Source organism: Ceratosolen solmsi, unplaced genomic scaffold (genome assembly GCF_000503995.2).
Source record: "Ceratosolen solmsi marchali unplaced genomic scaffold, CerSol_1.0 scaffold35, whole genome shotgun sequence".
Lineage (NCBI taxonomy): Eukaryota > Metazoa > Arthropoda > Insecta > Hymenoptera > Agaonidae > Ceratosolen > Ceratosolen solmsi.
In genome coordinates, this window is record NW_011948423.1 from 1,105,793 (window position 1) to 1,128,555 (window position 22,763).

At 32.0% G+C, this 22,763-nt stretch overlaps 1 protein-coding gene across 1 annotated transcript in view; it reads left to right on the forward strand.

The window, feature by feature from the left end:
- Positions 1-22,159, forward strand: part of LOC105362104 (uncharacterized) — a 216,218-nt gene extending 194,059 nt beyond the window's left edge. The window contains exons 4-6 of the mRNA XM_011499454.1: positions 18,543-18,778; positions 19,746-19,878; positions 21,212-22,159. Of these exons, the coding sequence (XP_011497756.1) occupies positions 18,543-18,778; positions 19,746-19,878; positions 21,212-22,077 (1,235 nt within the window). The 3' untranslated portion in view covers positions 22,078-22,159. The remainder of the gene's footprint in view (positions 1-18,542; positions 18,779-19,745; positions 19,879-21,211) is intronic.
- Positions 22,160-22,763: the final 604 nt, after the last annotated feature.

The following is a 22,763-nucleotide window of genomic DNA, read 5'->3' on the forward strand; positions in this document are numbered from 1 at the left end:
CGCTCTTATTAAGCATTTCGATAAATGATTCGCGAGTAATAAATTCCCCTTCATATCTCATAAAATCAATTTAATTGGAAATTATTATTAATATTGAAAATATCGACAAATGTACGTGCAGTATCGCTAATTCTTGTTGCTGCTTCTCCAAACCCTCTCCAACACAGGCAAATACAAAGCTTGATGAAATACAATGAAGGCATGTACATTAGAAGCGAGTTTCAATCGTCTTCAATAGATACCGGGCCATTCTCATCTTCGTAGTAAGCTACCTATGCAGTAGAGAAAGTGAAGACCGAGTTTACTTATTCCATGGGTATACAAGTACTTTGATTAACTGTGATTGGCCATCTTGTAAATGAGAATGTGAACTTTGGAAAATGATATAATCGCGTTGTGCGCAAGTAGCGAGATTATTGCTAGATTCTCCAACGATATCACTACCTTTCTGCATTACCAAGGCATCCCAGATTTTACATTACTCACCTCCCGTTCGTTGTAATTATGATTGTCCGGGCAGCAGATGAGATGGAATTCGAGAGTGTTAGTACTTGGGTCGAATTCAATTAAGTAATAGGATATCGACGTGCTACAGCGCAATATAAAGATAATCCTAATTGACGCAATCTAGAGCAGCATCAAACACGAAAGCCAATTAACTGATAATTTACCCCGGTATTGAATTAATTATCCTTAATATTAGTTGGCTCTTAGAAAAGAAAGCGTGAACGTCGATTCTTACACTTGGAAAGATTATTAAGCCCTCCGGCTTAATATAACAGCAAGCCGGAGCTCCCGCTTCAAATCTTTTCACCAGCGCCACCGAATCCAAGGAGTAAAGCCACAACTAAAATTCTACATATACACTATCGCATTTTCTCGATGATATCGCGCTAATGCAGGCACGTGTTCGATCCATAACGCCTGCTGTTATCCGAGCACGTAAGATCCACACCGCCCACTTGGCGCATTTCCGCCGCCAGTCGCTGTATTCGCGGCGTCGCTCCCTATCTCGTCATATCTCAAGTTCACGAGGAAAAGGAATGAACTTTGTCAAGCCCTATGAATTCAAAGCGCTCGAAAAGCCGACGGGGGATGGTGAGGCGTAATATCTGCCGTAACGTAATATCGTCGCCTCCTTCCTTCGTTTATCCCTTAGCCGGTGCGGATACATCTGTCGTCTGTCCTGGGAGCGCCTCGCCGATGCAGACACAAGCCGACATGTCTCAGAACATGTCTTGCTCAATTTTCTCAATTTTCGCCGGCTTATTCATCTCTACTTGTTCATTTATTTTTCTGGCAAAGGTGAGCTAAGAGAATCATCTTGATGTTTTTCGCTCGACAATACGATGCATAATCGTAGTAATATGAGGAAAAACAAGAAAAATCTCTTTGATGCGTTACGGTTGCTTTATGCTATTTCGTACATCTGGCTTTGTTACATTTATCTTGAAATCAAATCTCAATATATTTGTTCTTTGCTCTGAATGTTTGCAGTGGCCAGAAACGCTAGGTACTGTTGAAGCTGTAACTTATTTACATGTTGTTCCACAAAATTTTACTAAACTAGGTATGGAATAATTGTCGACTTTTTACAACTAATTTTATTGTGCGAAATAATTGTTAATATCAAGTATATTATTTTGCTCATTGTTTAATATTACTCCTTTTCGATGCCATATTATTGAAATGTTCTCTCTTTGTTACCGACCAAGTGCTGGCATTACATTAGTGCATCGTTGTCGTCATAGTTGATGAGATTCTAATTATTCTTAATTAATTGAGTAAAGGAAGTACGAGCGCGTGTAATACAGGAGCCGGTGCCAATTGATTAACGAAGCTACTCGTATCTTTTTCTCTGATATCTTCTCTTCGATTATTATCTCATCCACCTCCTCCCCTCACGCACTACACCATTATCGTCATTAACACTCATTTTCACTATCTATTCATCAAACTTTATATTCAAACTGTATAATTATTTTTCTCTTAGTAAATATAAATCAGAAAAAATATTATAATTACCATGGTATCGAGATAATTTTAAATATAATGAAAGTATTCAAATTTCACTTTAATAAATGATTTTACGGAAATATGAAGTTTCTCTCAAAGATGTCTCTTAAGTGCTTGAAATTGGTAAAGGATATTGAATTTGTACTAAAAGGCATATTTTGGAATTAATAACATTCGCTATAATACTGAAATAAGGTACAATAGATGCTCTAACATAATAAATAAATTTCAAGGAAATGTCTTTTATTCCAGCAGTATTCAAATTATTTTTTAAATAAAAAATTCATCATAAACTATGCAAAATATTTCAATAAAAATGGTGTATTTAGATGAAATCTTAACTCTTCCATAGAGAAAGGGGTTTTAATTTTTATAATACTCAACGAACTAATTTTATAAGTTTGATTTAATTATTATAAGTTAAATTTGATATAGAATTCTACTTTCATACTCTATTGTTCTGCGCCACTAAAGTTTATAAGTAACACATTAAGATAAGTCAAGACTGTAAATTTAACTTTAATAACTATTCTTACAAAAGTAAGAGAATAAGTGTACTGTACATACAATTAGACATATAATTTATATTATTACATTTCATATGTAAAATAGAAATACATTTTTCACTTCCCCTGCTGATTGCATTTGAGATGCTATAATTAAATTGTTGTGTAAAACTGGAACATTTCCAAAGTATTCCCGGGAATGCGAGAGAACTTCCCGACTTTATCATGCCTGAACAGCGCCAAAAACTTTTATTCCAGATGTCCCATTCCCAATGTTGGGCTACGTCCATTATCAACATGCGATCATGTGTAGCAACGATAAAAAAACACACGCACACACATAGCCGCATCTATATACATTTGTCCATACTCTTACATGTACTGTTTTGTACTTTATGCGAGCACTTGCGATGATTCTCGAGGTGGAGAAAGAGAAAATCAGAGAGAGAGAGAGAGAGAGAGAGAGAGAAAGAGAGAGAGAAGCACGAGGTTAGCCATCTTCTGCATTGTCTTCCGACACCGATAAGCTTTTTCCATTTGGTATCTTCGTATATAAAGATAGTTTTTTTCTAGTACGTCCGGCCAAGTCAGTGTCACATACGAATGGAATTCCCATACGATACGCTTCTTGCCCCGTTTCTTTATAGCCGTGTGTAAATCGTACACAGGCGCTTCGCACATTTCCGGTTGGCAGTTTTGACTGCTCGGATATATGACGTATACCGGCTCACTGCCGCGTATTGCAAACGTCAATTGTTTACTTCCTACTTTCCGTTAACTTTACCAGAGCAGTCACGGCCTTCGTACACACGATTATGGTATTTGCGTATTCAGCCCGAAGCTCAGTTGCCTTAACTCTATATGTCTTTATGCAGTTTATTTGTAATAAACTGTGTGACGCTCATAATACTGCGCATGAATTGTAAAGCTGCGTATTTTTATTAAATAATTCCTTGTCATTTATCGCCAAACAGTTATATTTTTCCTGCTTCGAAGTATTTAGAGACTTAATTGGATGAGAAAATTTCAGAATAAACAAATGCATTGATCTCGCTTATAGCCAAGGAACCTTGGATCATAAATAAAGGCGAATTTATTTTCAATTTAGTCAATAGTCGACTGTATTAAAGAATATTTCATTATATTGTTGATTGACTTGAATTACAATTGTAATTAAATAATTAATTCTATTATACTATTCAAAACAGATAATATTAATAACACATTAGCTGCAACAATATAGTATAGGAAAATGATGAATAATACATATTATATCGGATAATTATATATATATATATATATATATATATATATATGTGTGTGTGTGTGTGTGTGTAAATATAAATTAATACACTACTAAATTCATTAAATTAGCTAATAATATAAGTGTTAAATATTCAAATTAAAAATGGAGGTTTAACTTTCGATATAGAAAATGTACGTTTAAATACTAATAGTTATCAAATTTCTTCGCTAAAATTGCTATAAAATACAATTTGAAAACACAACGTGTAATGCGGAAATATGTAAATTTTGCACGTTCGATATTCAAGTTGGCGTCCGATAAACGTCATATAATTCATCTCCCTCTTCATCTCTCGCTCTCACTGCGCTCTCCAAGTCCGTCCATCTTAGCTTGTTCACTTCTCCGGTTCTCAACAGCTTAAGTTTACTCGCAGACGTTGACAAGCAGCTGCCGAAACGAACATCTAAGGGGAAGGTGAACTTCACTTGCTTCGCAAGTACGTTGGCAGATAAATTCAGTGAAGACAAGTTGATACCGAAAGCTACGAGACATTTTTCTTTCAAATTGGTTCACGTACACACCTTATTCAATGCACTTTCATTACCACTTAACTCACAGCTCCACTCCTTTTCTTTCTAATATAAGCGGATTTAAGCTCTAATGGATATAAGCTCTCAAGGAACTCTTAAAATTTATTTTTGTTACATTGATATTAAAGTGAATGGTTTTAAAACTTTACGTATTATATTAACATCGGTGTATCGAATTGGTAAAAAATTTCCTATTTAAAAGATAGTATTTTTGACTTTTTCAATTCCATAATGATCATTATACATAGTAAGAGATATATATTTAATAATTACTCAAAATTATAAAACTGTAGATTCAACATTTGAAATTGTTTCTTCTGGAAATGATATTTACTGGGGCGCTAACTAGACTGGTCTAGATAGGTACACTTAATCATATAAAGGTAAATACTCCGCAAAAACCAAATTCACACATTTTTATGATAAACGTTTTTAATTGTAACTTATACGATTCAAATTTTATGTGTAATAATCTACATCATAAAACTTGGACAGTCGAGCATCAAAATTTATGATAGCACATGTCTCAACTTTATGCAGAGTAATATATTGCAATAATCTTTTTGTAGGTACTGGCGTTCCGAAGATGCAATCGCTTAAAATCCTAAAAAATACATGAAATAAATGATTTTTGCAGGATCTATCAATTTTTTTAACTTGATTAATTTTTAATTTGTCAAATACCAAGAGAACTAAGAAATAGTCTATCGATTATAACTACACTTTATAGCTAGAGATCTGATTTTGCAATATGCAATTTCAAAATATAATCTTAAATTCATGAAGTTTATTTTATAAACAATAACGACTTATAAATTAGCAATATAATATAAATACCTATTTCTATTTATAACCAACAAATTTTGATTTGATAAAAATCAATATATTAAGTGATATAATTGTAATATTTTTAATCAGGAAATAAATTTATAAAAATTATATAGTTATTAATGAAAATTGTAAATGAATTATATCATATTTTTAGTAGACTTTCAAAAAACTTTCAAATTATTTATATACTTGATATTTATAATTATTGATTAAGTATTTTATATTGTGTAGATAGAACATTTTTTAAAAGAAATTTATGCAATCTCTGCATTTCAAATTATAAATAAATTACACATAAATATTAAAATTTATTAAAACTTACGAATATTATGAATATTAATCTTGTCGAGAATTTGGTTGTAAACAGACGTTTCGGTTTCTCATTTTTACAATTAATACGGAAATTGTAGATTTTTATATTCTATTTCATGTTCTATTATAAGTTATATTTCAGTCAGTGTAGAGATTATTTGCTTAATACAGTTTTGCAGAAGTGATATTCCTATTTTAAACTTTAACGGGTTTTTATAGAATAAAATATTCCAATAAAATTCAGTCGTAAAAGAAATATAATAAATATAAAAAATTCTTTAATACTATTCAAATAATATGGGTTTAATTAATGGAGAAAAAAATTATTTATAAATTTAAGTGTTAACAGTTTTTTTATTACTATTAATACGCATTTCGTTCAAAATTCAACCAATTAAATGTAGAATTCGATATTTCAATTTGTTTCATTTATGTATTTCTTAATATCTCAATAAAAAAATATTACTTATCTAAATATCTATCATTGTTCTAACACTATATTATTAAAAAAATATATACTACAATATAAAAATATTATACTGTATAATAAACATAAAATTATATAAAAAGCATAAAAACGATTATACTATATTAAAAGCATTACACAATATAAAAACGATTCTATTGTATAAAGAACTTTGCTAGCTTATATAATCATAACGTGTGAATAAAATTAATTTATAGATTCGTTTTAAAAAAAAATCCTTTAAAATTCCTCAAAATTTATTTATCTATAATTTAGAAGTACCTGTCACAATCGCAAAAGTAAGTAGTGAAAGCAAGTATTTCGTGAACCGTCATCCTAAATAGTTTCATAGGTATGCATGAGATACTGTAATGTCTATTCATAATATTAGGAATATTTTATAAAAAATAATAAGTAATTCTAAAATAATATATTTTTAAATGGATTTCATACCAGAGTATAATAAATATAGTCTTTAATGTTTTTTGTAAATAAAGTAGTGACTAATTCATTAACAATTCATTCATTGACAATGTCGGAAAAATGTTATATTTTTTGTATGAATTTTTTTCGACCGTTTAGGTGCAAATCATTGTATTTGCATGTTTATACATCTTGATTATGGTAAGAGCTGCTTGTGAGATTTTATAGGTAACAGTCAAAACCTCTGGGTAAGTATTGTGGGTAACTATTTTTAATCTCGCGACGACTCTAAATCTCTTTTGGAAATTATTGACCGGAGACAAAAAAGAACAAATAAGGTGTGAACATTTTATTTACATGTTTATTTGTTAGTAAACATTATTTATCGAACTCTTGATATTATATGGGATTAATTACAATTTTCAACAGAACAACCCTACAGAAAGTATTTTATTACGATTTCCATGTAATGGGTAGACGAAATCGTAGGACGTTTTATCGGACACAACTGTAATTTAAAAGCCCGCGATATTTCTTCCAAATAGTATCAAGAATGGATTTGTTTCAATACCAAAATTTTTACAAATAATGTATATATATATATATATATATATATATGTGTGTGTGTGTATGTGTGTGTGTGTCTGCGTGCGTGTGCATGCGTGTGCGTGCGTGCGTGTGCATGCGTGTGCGTGCGTGTGTGTGTATGCGTGCGTGTGTGCGTATGCGTGCGTGTATATGTGTGTTAGAGTCGTATTTAGGTTTAAATTTATGTCTTTATGCATAGATTGCCGCATTGGTTATTACCAGTGTTCTCTCAAAATGCATCTGTTAATAAATTATTATCAACTTAAATTATCTCTATTAAGTTCTATTTTGATAAATTGTCTACTTTTCATGTTAAATATCCGTATTTAAATTTTCTGTTTTATATAACTCATGCTGAACGTTGAACAAGCTATTAAATATTAAAACTATATTTAGCAATAATGTATAGAAGTGCTTATTTCAAAAATTTCAATAATATTATATATTGAAAAATCAGATAATTAAATAACAAATTATATAACAATACAGATAGAAAAAAAATAAAATTGCATGCCCACAGAGTTTAAATTCATGCCAAATCAAACAAAAAAAATGAATAAAACCATAAATAACGATAGCACAGTTACATCATATGTAAAGGAAATTTAAATTTTCGATTAAGAGATATAGAAAAAACTTTCATCACTGACTTATATTGCAAAAAAGTTTTTTTGATAAGACAGATATTTCGTTACCATAAGGACGATTACACGAGTTTCAGAGAGATCGCGATAGGAAAAGAGCGAATAAGTTTTCAACCAAATGTGCAAAACAACAAATTTAAAAAGTTTTTTTAACACCACCAGGGATATAGTAGATCTCTCTACTGATTTTCACTTGCAAGTTTCTATTATAGTGAATTCAGAGTGTTGTGTACTCTATCATGAATGTTTTATTTGAAGACTTTAAGTAAAATAAACTTTCTAACCAAAAAGAAGTAGTCACTGACTTCACATATCAATGAATGCAATACCGTAATCTTACTTATGAGAAAGTCTGAATTCGATTCTTTTCAAACGATCACTAGCATTTAGCATAATAAAAAATTTGTCTTTAAATACTAATGTTTAGTTGAAAAATTCTGAATTAATTAATTATTTTTAAATAAGCTTAAATTTAACTTTATAATTCATATTATGTTTTGCTATTATTTTCATTTTCATTTAAATACAGTAATCAACTTCGTAATTTTAAAACTACATCCTATTTTGAGCACTACTGACTTAGTAGTATACAATAATAATATTTTAATATAATGATCATTGCTTGAAATTCTGAGTATTCAACTATGACGATGATTAAGTTATAATAATTCATTCTTATTCAACGTCTCATATATAAGTATGTATGACGTTGTGCAGATCTCCGACATTACATTGTGATTATAATACACGAATAACTAATCTAATAAAAATATACTTGGAGATCTTTAATATCAAGAAAATATCCCGAATTTCAATTCTTATTCTACAAAACTATATATGATTTTGAAATCCTCATATTTTGCAATCTTGTAAAAATTAATTGAAAAAAATGCATACGCTTAATGATCTGGCATAACTTGAAAGTTAATAATTCAGAAAATATCCAAAAAAAGATAATTACGGGCTCAACTTTCAGAAGTACAACAACTCAATTTATATTCCAATAATTTCTAAAAAAATTTGAAAATCCTTCTATGGTGCAGATGTAAGAAAGCAAATAATTGTTTCTTAAGCGTTGATAAAATAAACTATCGGAAATTTAACGTAGTTTTTTTAATATTAAAATTACATTTCAAATTTAGTATTTTCATTCAATATTTGTCGGTTTCTCGTTAAAAAAAAAAATCTAATACGCTATTAGAACATAGTACTATATACTACTATTTTATAACTTTAGTAGATACAAGTAATATATTCTGGGATTTCTTTAAATTATAAATTTATACTATAACTCGGAAATATTTATATTCCATGAAGTAAAAAACAATCTAATTATAAAATAATTACATCTTCCTTTTTGCTTAATCAGTTACATGCTCAACAACTTGGTTCTTGAATAAAATGAAATAAAGTTAATTTATGTATACAAATATTATACATTACTCATATGATTTATAATATAAATTACTAATATAAAATTAAATGGAAAAATGCTGTAAAGCCTGTTTTCATTTGCATGAAGCAATCCAAGAAAATATTGAGAATTATACATTTAACCTTTGTCTTTATTCGGAATCATTAATGAAACAAAATTAATTAGGACAATGCTTGCAATAATAACGAGCGATGGTGCAATAATAACATAGTAGAATGAAAGATTAGTTTATTTCGAAATGCCAAGTTGGAGATGACGTGAAGGCCGTCAATATCGTGATAGTATTTCCTCAAGAATAGCGGAATTATTTACCGACAACAAGTGCCTACTATAAAATTGTGAGTCGATATGCATTTTCAGCGCTCGGAACTGCAAATATTTACGCGCAAGCTCGATTTTCTACGACGAGGAGGAATAGGTGTAAGTATCCACGAACGCAAAGAGCAAACGATGCATGCGTGCGCAAGCGGTTCGAAATGAAATGGAAAGACGGATATGTAAAACCATCTGAGTAAGACAGAGGCAAGATGTATGTGCAGTTGAAAAGTTGCTGTTTTACGCGATATTTTGTGTTTCTGATGCATAATAGCGCTGCTGGAGTGCTCAAGTCACTTTTATAACAGTGCATTCCTGATCTTTGCTCGTGTAATCAAACGCGTTTTACTTTATTTAAAATATGCTCGTTCAATCGAAAGGAATAAATTTTAAGATTAAATAATAATTTTTTAGAGCTTCTACTGAGTCAGGGTATTTACCTAAGGTCTATGTACCATCCCCTTAATTATTAATTAGGTTGAGAATAATTTTGTTGAAAGAGTTCTTTCAATTAGTTGGCTTTGATATTTAAGAAATATTATTACGATATACGATTATTTTTCTTGTTAAAATCGTATGTAATGACAGCATAAAATCTACATTATTTTTAAGCTATTCGCTTTACTGGTGAATATAATTCAAGCATAATTTTAAAACCGTTTAAGTCAACAAGTTATTGCTGATTGCCTAATTATCAAATAAAAATGAATTGATTATAGTAAGATGAATGATTGTTGTATGTGTAATAATACAAAAATATTTATAAAAATGTATGAAAATGAATCGATGGTAGTAAGATGGAAACAATGTTATATGTAATAGTAGTTTGAAAATGATTTTTAATGTAGTTTAATTATAATAAAAAAAATTTTATTACAATTGTTCGTATAAATCGTTTTTCATTGGGCATTGAGACATCTTAACATTTAAATATGCAGAATATACGACTTGTATCGTAAAAAGTTCTTGATGAACAATTTACATATAACATGAAAAGTGCTTTCGACCGAACTAATTTTCCATGCCCTTTCTACACCAGAAAGTTAAAATGTATTTGCTCAAAAGTTTTGAAGGCCTTACTAAGCTCAGGTTCGATCTACTAAATTTTCAAACTTCTACATAACAAATTCACTTTGCTTTTGTTTATATCAATGAAATTTATAGTTTATCTTAAATCCACTAAACAAATATATTAAAGAAGTAATTAATGGCGAATTTACTATAACGTTACCCAGTTAAATCTCAAATACACTTTATCGATTTTTCGCATGTATTCTCTACTTCTTAAAATCAAGATAAAACTCAACAATATGAAATTGAAATTGAGTGCTATTTAGTTATACAGACTCACAATGAAAATATGTTCAACGCGTATGGGATGTAAAATTACGTTTTTATTACATAAACATGGTTTGAAATATTAGTCGGCGCTGGCAATATTCTTAACAACAAAGTACATTGCGCGAAAAGTCGGAAAGAGAAACATCATCCATGCAATTATGGAATTTTCTCAACATTGCGGATTTTTCGTCGTTTCGCGTAGCAAATAGTACAATTCGTGGAGAAACGCGAAAATACAGAAGAGAAACAGTAGTGACACGTGTGCTCGCTTTACAGAAGAACAAGAGAAAATAAGCACAGCTTCCTGCGGCATTCGTGGGGATATTGCATAAAGGAAAATCGAAATGGATTCTGCTTTTAGAGTTAGAAAGGAATATCTGAAGGAATTTTCTCTTGCCGCCTACATTGTCTTTAAGCCTTTCTGCTCCTCGCTATCTTTAATCTGCTTTACTTGTCCTCTTATTTTTGCCTTACTTTATTGCTGACTTTATTTTTATACTCTGTTACTTAACTGCTCAGGAAAAATGTATTGTTTCGAACAGAAACTATTACGTTATGTTTTGTCGAGAATATAAAATTTTAATTTCTTTTTATATGAGTCAATATTAGGTATAAATGATTATAGCAGTAGATCATGCACCGATGATTAATTAAATACGCAATAGTATACATTTTTATACCAATCCTAGAGAATTACACATTGCGACGCGATATGTTCAAAATAAATTAAACAATTAATTAATGTAAAATTTTATTATTCAGATTGTTCAAAAAAAAATTTCATACCTGAAAGCAAATTGAAAAGATTATTAACACTTAATGCACATCGATATGAAAATTATCAATGTTTTCAATTTTTTTTGTAAAACAAAAGAGTTTCTGTATGCCACAATATTATATAAATAGGCCTCGTTAGTATCTTTATTAACATTTATAGTTCGTAGAAAAATTTATGCTATCGAGTGAAGATCATACTTCGAAAAAATTAGTAATATATACAAATATATATTTAAACGATAAATATATAGTTATATAAATCATAACTGGTGTATAATTAAAAAAATATTAATTTCAAATTTTCTCAAAGTAACTTTTATCCTTATAAACTATTATAAAAAGTACACAAATTATACCGAAAAATTTAATTAAAGGAATAGCAACTAAAAATATTTCATGATAACATGGAATACAATGTTTTATCCTCATACCAGTCTTAGTTTTAATTATTTAACACAGAATATAAGTTCCTTTTTTTCCTTTATCAAGAAACTTTTGCATGCTGAACAATTAAATTATTAAAATAAATAAATACTAAATGAATTATTAAAGTACTTCATTAAATAAATTAATTCCATTATTCTTGTAGAAAATTCAAAACTTCAATAAATAATGTAAAATTTCCCACACAAGAATTTTCTACAATCTACATATTAATAATACAATCAAATACGTAACTTCTTCGGTTAAATTATAATCGTAGAAAAAGTTTCTATTACTTTAATATAGCATAACTGTAATATACATATTTTCACTGTTACACAATTATGCAGTAATAATTAAAAATTAATATATAAGTTATTACTAGTATATACGCTTACGAGAAGTAATTCATATATATCAATTTCAAACTTTAAACAGTTTGTTTTTCTTTCTTTTTTTTTGAAATTAACATTTTTATGAGTGTTTAATTAGATTTTTTTCAAAGACTTTATAAAACTTCTCTGAATTCTTGAAGAAATAGAAGAATATATTATAAAATCTTTGTAAATTTTAATAAATTCTGGACAAATTATGCAGGCCATTACATGATTTCCCAAAACGATTTTATAAAATTGTATGCATAAAATTTATTTTAATTAGCTAGTCTTTTAATTTATTTTTAGCAATATTATATAAAATTAAATTCCCTTGTTGTAATAATTGCTGGCATAATTATAAATAATATTAGTTAATTATTTATAGCGGCAGCAAGTACTAATAATCGAACAGTGTGCTAATCTAAAAAACACAATCTAAAGAAGAATATTGAAAACACTTAATAATGTTCAATAAGACCAATTTGTAAACAATGGGTGGCATAAATTTTAGAGCCGCAGATTGTTCTCTAAACGAAGTGACGTTTTTCTTAATATTGTTTCTTATTATCTGATTGAAGAATATTATTTTTTTCTCTTTTATCTTTATGTATAATTACAGATAAATCATTTCAATTTCGAAAATTCTGAAAGAAGATTGAATTTATAAATTTTTAATGTTTCTGCAGTTCAACTTCGATGAATATTGTTTATGAAACTTGCATAATACAATCAGCTGATATATTTTTCATAGATTTGCAATTAGTTTGAATTTATTTTAAAATTATACATAAGTATAAAAGCTCGTGTAAAATTTTTAATTTAAAATTACAACATTATTATATCAATTTGTTTTGTAACATTAGTCGACGAGTCATACATCTCCTAACTGCAAGTGAACTTTTATAAGTACATATATAATATAAAATATCTAAAATACCTATTTTACACTTGCCTCGGATCTTCTTCTAGCGGTTAAAAAGTATATTTTAACATGCTTGAATCCGGTTCAGAATTCAAATATCAGTGTACATTATAAAAGACTTATATTAAGCATCTCTAACGTTGCTTAAATTGAAAAGTATTTAGGTTACGATGTATCGTACAAATGGTACTGCAGAAATTCTCTTTCATGTAAAATCTCCTTAAGACCGAATTGGCGCATAGGCTATTCGGAAGTATTCTCTGATGAAACCGCGTTACCGCATTGCCTACCCATTCATTCCTGGTTTCTCAATATTGCGGCAAAGTCCCCCATGAAATGACCTAGAGTTATATTACCATTACCTCTATGCTCGTTTTTCGAGTTTCCTGAATATTGGCGCATACACATTCACTTCGCTCCGTCGATACGTTTGTATTACCATAATACTTGCAAATTCCCGCTGAATGCGTGCTGAATTATTAATTGGGTAAATAAAAATCATACTAGGGGGAGGGGGAGGGGGAATAACGTTACTTTTAATTGTGTATTCAGCAAGAATAGGCTGGGGATCGAAGCACCAAATGAATGTAGGTTTTATTATCTTTAATAAAGTAATTATGGTAGCCAATCACAACTAAGCATCGTATATTTTCGATACAAAATCCACACTGACACCCGATAATAATAATTGATACATAAAAGTTGCGCTTCCTTAGATTATGACAAACAGTTCTGAAGAGCCGTGTCATTAAAATATAGATTTCACTTTATTTTGATAATTGCATTCTCGACTTAGCAAGACGACCTCTTTTATCATGAATGAGGCTGCACGAGGCAAAATTCATTCATTAAATACACGTAAGCCGTTAAAAAAACTTGACAAATACGTATACAACTGTTTAGGAGTGATATTCATAAGATGCACTTTTCCGCGGTCGTGATGTATAAGGTGCTATGCATAAAAAAGCTTTCATATCTCTAGCATTTCTTCTTTCACAGACTTACTGCCTCATAAAGGAACGTGTTAAAACAAAATTTTACTTCTAAAAGTGAATAAAGAATTTAGATGAAAATGGCTTACGTATATACTTTTTGTAAATACTCATTTGAAATACTAAAGTAGAATTACTTATTTTGTTATTAAAATAATTATTATTCCCTGGTGTATGCCTCGATATTTACCAATATTCATTGATTCATTATCAACGACGATATTATCAACGCTTTTGTATGTAATGGGCATTAAATATATTATCTGATCTAAATGATTATTTACTTATATCGTTGCATTGTACAGTGTATAAAAACATTGTATAAAATGCCGCTAATGTTTATTTAATTAAGTGTATTATGTATTTTTTTATATTAAACATGACTAGGCAATGAACTCGTGCACGAACGACTCTACAGAATCATTAGCATATAATTTGACTAAATGAAACATATACCTATATACGGATAAAGATAGATATGCTAATATGCACAATCCGAAATTATGTGAAAGTGCAATATAAATGTAAAGTACCATTTTATCTATCATTGAGATTCACTAAATTAAAATTACTTTTTATATACGAGTGAACTGTTATAGTTTTCCTTTACGGGCCATTATGCACCATCAAAGCGATTTCTGTTTATTTATATGAGTCAAACATTTGGCATTGGCATCAGCAAAGGTCTACAAGACCAATGAGATAAGCATTAAAAATTCTTCCCCGTCGCATTCTTCTTCTCGTCGCTCTTCTCACGCTCCTATTCCACGCGCCGTGAAAGCCAGACTTTTCATCTCCCGACTGCTCTTCTGTTCCTTTTGTCCTCCGTCTTTTCGCATGGGTACATTAACCTGGCACGCTTTGCATTCGGGCCGCGCCACAGCAGCAATGACTCCAAGTACGAAGATCCTACGAGGACTTTGACACATGACGGCCGAATATAAACTGCCCGGCGTTTAATAACGTAGTCGTTCGAGACGCCGCTCTACTCTATCTCCTCCCTTTCCTCTTGATGCGAAGGACTTAAATGCGAAGTTTTCATTTTGTCGAGGTGGCATAAATTTCTGCAGACGAATCGTACTGGCATTTTTCACGTCGCTTTTACTTTTCGCTCGCTCCCCTGCGTGATTCGAAAGATATTTATATTGCTTCGTTCCCGATTAGATAAATCGAATGTATCTCATGTTGATGAAATAAAGAATGAGCGCTGAGACGAATTTTTTTCTAACGATAAAGGCACATCATTGTACGATAATTTCCATCAATTTCTAGTAATTATACTGTTAGAATATACTGTTGTTTAAAACAACGTGTGACGCCTATTCTTCAAAGCAACTCGACAACAAAAGTCCATGAAATCGCTAGTCTTTTTTCTAACATTTAATATTCTATCGTCATCAAAACTGATACAAATTTTCAATTTTGTTCATCTATATATGGTCGTAATTAATTTAAGTGCACATAGATATTTTTGAGATACTTATATGAATTGGAAAATTCTTAACTCGTATCATGTGTGTGATAGATAATCATTACATTACTTTATAAAGAATTATATATTAAATTAAATCCAATGCAAATTTTTACAATAAAATATAATATTTTAGTAAAAAGAAATACTTCTTATAAAATTATACATTAAAATAAAGTGAATTGTATAATAATTCCTAATTGAAGAATAACATACCTTCTATAATAATTTCTACATTTAAGTTTACATTGATAATTTTGCATCCTGAAACAAATCTCACTTGGAAATATTAAGGAAATATTACCTCAGGAACAATATTTATCCTCGATAATTAATTAATCTTAAAATAAGCCTTTTTGAACTGAATACTTCTTTAGATTATAAGAGGATATAAAGTTTAAAGTAAATTAATTCCTTCATTCAGTTTAATAAGCAGCAATTTCAATACATTTAATGTGGCTTATGCTATTCATTATTAAGTGACAAAATGCTTTATTACTTAATCCTAGGGATTTTTCAATAATTTTATGTTGTTGTCGTTACAGTGAAAGAACTAAATATTTTTATAGATTATTGGGTGTACTCTCATTAAAAATAATTCTACTAATAAGTGAGTAAAAGACAATGGGAATTACATTATATAAATTGCTACTTTAATGATAGAGAAACAGATAAATCGAAAAATATTTAAAGAATTATATTATTCAATTAAAGGCCATTTAATATTTAATCAACTTCTTAATAGCTTAATAGATGCATTTCCTGCAAAAAAATTTCCCCACAAATCGTACGCCAGACTAAACATTCGAACTAAAGCTCTCGCATATCCTCACTCCTTATCAGTCTTATCTTGTCTGTCCGCGTTTCGGCTGTCACTGGCTTCTTTTCCTAGTTTTATTCCTCAACAGCGTACAATCCGTCATAAAAATGGCGGATGACATCTAGGCGACGTCTTTGCAGGGATCGGAGTTTACATGGGAATTGTTTTTCAAGATCCGTAGCCAGGGACGGAGAAATAAAGAAAGAGACACGAGCGGTGCTCCAATATTGTTTTCTTACTGCTCGTAAAGCTTTCACCTCGTTAAAGAAGGCTCAGAACATAGCAACGCATCCCTTGTCTACTCGCTTGCTTTCTCAGGGAAAGCACATGTGTATGTGAATTGAGTTGAAAAAATCATACCTTATTCATGCTGCACGTATATCTATTAAAAAGTAATTGAATTTTAATTTTTAAGCTAAGTTATGAGTAAGATTATGTAATATTTATGATAAAAACTTTTAGGTCTTTTATCTTGTATATCACTATATTTTCTATTTCTACTTTTCTTATTCTCCGAAATTTATATTTATATACACTTTTATTGGTGCACTAATAATTAAACTAAATTATTAGGAAAATTATCAACCAAAATTATCACCATACCAACAATAAAGTTTTCAAATATTGATTATTTTTTAATAAAATTAGTCTTTCTAAATTGATGTCGCTTCAACTAAAGAAATCTGTTACTTCTCCATTAGGTGATGCAAATTACAGAAAAAATTTTATTCCACTTTTCATATTATGTTATTGCAAACAACGTATTTACTTAGATAAGAATCTTTTACGTATTCCTTCGTCATGTATTAATACGTATTGCAAATATTACTCAACCATTTATTTATTGTTACACTAATAGTTTAAACCATTTCTTTTGTTTCTTATTCGTAGGAGATAAATTGATGGAGTGTAAGTAAGACATATAAAACTAAACAAATGATAATTTTACAAAGAATTTATATTTAACACGTTATGTAAAAAAATATATATATATTTTTTAAATATAAAGTTATTCCATTGATAAAAGATTTAAAGATTCTATTGAAAAATGTTATATTCAACTATTAATGCGATTATTAATATGTTCATTTTAATAATAAGTACAATAGAAGTACAAAAATATCGATTAAATAAGATATCGCAAATTAAATTGATTGGAAATTAAATTTTTAAAACTGAATAACTATAAAGATATTTTGATATTGTTGTACATTAGACAAAATCCTAGTAACTCATGGCAGCTTTTTATACTCGATTGACAAATTTCAGTTTATTACAGCTTGATAAAGAATTTTGTAAAAAATTAATAATTACATTATTTCTAGTGCATTCGGATCACTATTGTATAAACGGATGAATTCTCTTCTATTTTATAATTATTTAAAAAAACTTTGTGACTGAAATTCAAAGTTTAATAAGACTAAAATAATATATAATAGTTGTAAGGAGCAGTTTTTTAACGACCGAAAATGAAAAATTAACGTTATAAAAAAAATTTTATACTGTACAACGTTCGCGCTATGTAGATCGACTTTTTTGCAAAAAAAAAATACACTCAACCTTAATTCCAACTTAAATCAAACGGCACTTTAATCTCAAACTGAAATAATAATAATAATAAAAAATACAATATAAGAAAGTCACTACATATCCAATCATCCCGAAAATTGATTCACTTCACCAACAATAAAGTTGAGAAAACTCTCATCAAAGTTTGCGAATATCTTATGGATAATGGAAAAATAGCGCAAGCCAGTATACATGTACTCGTATACACATGTACTATCCCCATTTCCCTACTGCAAAATTTGACGCAGCCTTTCCCAACTTTTGCAATAGAGGTGAAGAAAATTCGAGTCACGCATTCGCAATATTAATAAACAAATAAGAGAGACGTATCGAACAAATATGCGTCGGCGAATCTTCCGTCCACAGTAGCGGGCACGATAACTTGGCAGCAATTAATTAGCCTATCGACCCTCAAAGAGACCTCCAAAGTCTCTCTCGATCGATAAAGCCTCACTAACGGAGAAAACCCTTGTTGCAGGCCTGTCACTGGGCGGCGGCCTTATCGTCCTGGCCTCAGCCCTCTCCGAAGCCTCCTGGGACCTGCCACAGAAGTTCAGCTTCGCGTCATCGAACAAGTCGGCGAACACATCGCTTCCCCAGTACCAATACGGCTGGTGCCTCCAGCTGTCCGGATTGGCACTCATTCTGTCCGAAGTCGCGGCTCTCCTCACCATATCCGGCTACATGGCCCGCTTCCCCACTGTCGAGGACATGGTACGTGCCGCGTATTATGCACTATCATTAATCACCGGCTGGCGCCTCCCGCATTCGGGTAAAGTCAGAATTATTCATGCATAAGGGCATGTAAATGAGAAATTCGTAGCGATGCTTTAATAATGGGTATACTGTTTTGCGGAATGGGCCTGTCCCTTGTTTCCTTAACTTTCTGTCTTTGTACCGAACGGGCTGCTTTTATAATTGATTGCGCCTCGTGATTTGTATATTGGAGGAACTTTAGAGGGTGCAATGGTGGCGTGGCTTTTAATGTATTGCCGGTTCAATTGTGGCTGGATCCGTGGAGAAATTTCAGCGATTTACATTAATGCCAGATGATGTTGCCGGGCTATTAGACCGAATCGGCTATTTACGATTGATATTTATTTTAGAATGAGATATTAATGATAGACCGTAGGTTGTGCTGGAAATTGGTTTGCCTGAAAAGCAAAATTCTATGTCCCTTCTATGTTCGAGACACTGGTCAGTGTGCATCGTAAAGAAAAATTATTTGTACATAATTAGACTTTATGGAATGTTAACTAAATCCCAATCAAAAATTATAAAAATTCGAATAATATCGACGATAATACACATAATCACGTATTTGATATTCCATGCATGAATAGCATTTTTAATTGAATATCACCGAAGTAGGCAAATTTTCATTGATTATGCTACTAGAAAATAGGGGAAATACCATCGAAATGCACAATCCGTAATATTATTCTGTAAAATCGTAATTCTCAAATGTGCGTATCCGCGCTTTTAAAGTATTCTCCTGAATTAAAGAAACGGAGCTCCCTTAAAGAACACGTAATCACATTACGTAAATCACGCTACCGTCGCTCCCTGCACTTTGCACTTTGCAATTCAATTATTTTAATCGTCCATATCGCTCCACGCCAATTCATTTTCCACGAATTCTCGGCTTTGCGAAGGAATCAGCTTCTTGGCTTTTCCGCAGGTGCGAGTGATGGTGCCAGGGGCGGAAAGAAAATTACGTGAGCAACGCGGCCTTAGTTCGGAGTACCTAGTAAGGTCACATCAAAAATCGCCAGGACCTACTCCTTGCTCCGGTGTCAGTCAGCCAACGAAAGGTGCAGGTACGAAAAGCTCCAGTCTAATATGTTATGTGGTCGTAGAAAAGGAGTTATGAAAGAAAAATTTGTTTTATTCCGTTGTGAAATTGTCAAGTGGCCCTATCATTACTTTTCACTCGACATGACCTTTTGTATAAAATTTCATCAATTTGACTTTACGATCAGTTAAATTATTGCTTTGTAATACAATTAGAGCAAATTATCGATTTTCATCTCTACGAACTATTTACATAACAATATGGCGACGAGCAATTAATCAAATTAACTATTTTTTCAAAATTAATGAATATTTGCATATTTAATTTGTCGATGAATGAGTTTTAAATGCCAAGGCGCTTATTATTATTGATCATTAAACGACATAAAAATGACAAACTTAATCGGCTAATGTTTTTGAAACGAATGTGTCATTCGCATTAAGAAATGCAGTATTTCTTTGTACGTTGAAAAATACGTTACAAATTTTTAAATGGTGGAGAACAAGTAGCGACAACTATGAAATTCTATCTCAATTATGAAAAGATATTTCACTACATACTCTACGTTAATTCAATGTTGCTAGATAATTAATCAATTCATCGGAAATAAACGGTAATTGAAGACAAAATCATTCGTTATCGCGGATGTTTAATAAAGTTGTTAAACGAATATTGTTTTTAACGTTGATAGGAACAATCCTCGTTGAATGTATCATGAAAATGTCTATGAGTAATTAATCTTTTTAAATTGTATTATAAAGGCATTGACATGAGATAATCTGTTAAGCATAGAACATCTATAATTTCAATAATTAATAATAATCGTAATTAATTTTTCAAATTGAAGCATATAGCATTCATTTCAAAATTAACGATTTTTATTTTAATTAAAAGTAGTATAATAACGCTTTGTAATAAATCTACTTAAATCAAATTATTTCCAAATGAAAAGTTTTTATATCAAAGCGAATAAGTTATTCAATTTGCTTATACTAACGTAAATTTTTATCGAATTTTTCAATTAACGGATCTGCATTTTCCTTCATTTTATCGCCTGTAATTATAAAGTGAGACAAAAAGGTAAAGGCGGCTGGCAATAAATGAAAATCCGACTCAACTATCAATAAAGTGTGTAAAGTATTTTTCGACGTGAAACCGTAATTCGTCGATGATATTAATTCGATGCACCCAAGATGTGATATTGAAACCACATTACAAATGACAAATATACATTATGGGTATATTAATTATGGGAGTACGTTGTAACAGGGTGGGGTAGGCCGAAAAAATCAAACTAATATTAACTCACTCTCTCTCTTTCTCTCTCTCTCTGTTTCTCCGTATCTCAACAGGTCCACCGCGGCTAGCGGACGAGGGTACGTCGCTACTGTGCAAGTCAGCTCCCGACATTTGCGCCTCGAATCCGCAATCGGCCATCAGCTACGTCGACAAGGCCGACTTATCCCACATGCTCCCGGCATACCCTGAGACAAAGATAATCGAGCCTCGCTTCGCAGGCGCTGGATTCCCCGAAAAGACCGACCAGAATGTCGTCGACTCTCGACTGAGCGGATTCGTCGATAAAGAAGGTCTCATTATGGATTCCCGCATGCTCTCCGAGTCCCGACAGAACGTAATCGCCTTTGCCGAGGCTAAGGAGCACCCCAACTGCCAGGAACCACCAGCGCGCTTCAGCGACTTTCCCCCACCACCGCCGGCCAACGGCATGTCCACCGAGCAGCAGCAGCAGCAGCAGGAACAGCAGCTGGTACAACAGCAGCCGCCCTTAGCGTTCGCCGATAAAGAAGCACACGCGAGTGACTCCCTCCTTGACGCCCCCTACGGCTACGAGTCGCACTACAATAGCCTCGCCGGACAAACGGTTCCCATCACCCTTAAGCACCAGCACCATCACCAGCATTACCAGGCCAACGCCTCCGCCCAATATATCTACCAGAATTTCGGCACGATACACTCGGGGATGCTGAGGGTCGCCGAGCCCAGCGTTGCTGCCAACTGCTCGAGCCAGCGCAGCATGACCCTACAGAACCCTAAAAGGAAGTCATTGGCCGGGCCCGGTCACATTGCCCAAAACACCTTCAGCACCCTCGAGTGCGAGAAGCGTCGGCGCGGTGGTGGTGGCGGTGGTGCCGGAAGCGGGCCCGGGATCGGCGAAGCTCCGCTTTCCGCCGGCTTCTGCGCCGGCAGCGCGGTATGACCACCGAGCCAATCTCCTGCCCCGAGGTAACTCCTGAACGAGGAGACTACGCTGTGAGTCTCAGTGGACCGCGACACTCGCCGAGGATGAGCAGTCGTCACCGCGAGTAAGGACGAGCCTACGATGATGGGAGTCTCGGAGCTCGGAAGTACAAGCCGTCGAAATGCTGAGGACGTAATCCGTTGATCGTCAGCGCCATGAACTTCCTATTAAGAAAACGACCAGTGCTTTTATGGGGATGGAGATGGAGATGGTCCGTCTTGATGTATTATTGTCGGATACCTGGAAGGTGGACAACATTGATAATTGTACGCATTTATTCGTGTCATTCTTAAAATATTAGTCGAATAAAAGGCTGTTAAAATTATTGTAACATTAAGGGGAGGATGGAATGGAGAGTGACCAGGGTTATTCTCTGGAATATTTATGCAATGTTAATCTAAATGTCAATATGTCAATTGGCGGTATTTGGAATATCTGTTTGAATAATGAATACGCTAGTATTTGGATTAGATTAGATTATTATGGTCTCGTGCAGCTCGAGCTTCTTCAACTTTTGTAAATGCTCCCTGAAAAATTATATATGAGCATGTGTTCAATGGATTTTGTAGAAATGGTTTGTGAAAATTTCAAAGCTATTGTTATTGTAAATATGCACATCGTAAGTGCGATTTGCCTCGAAAGGC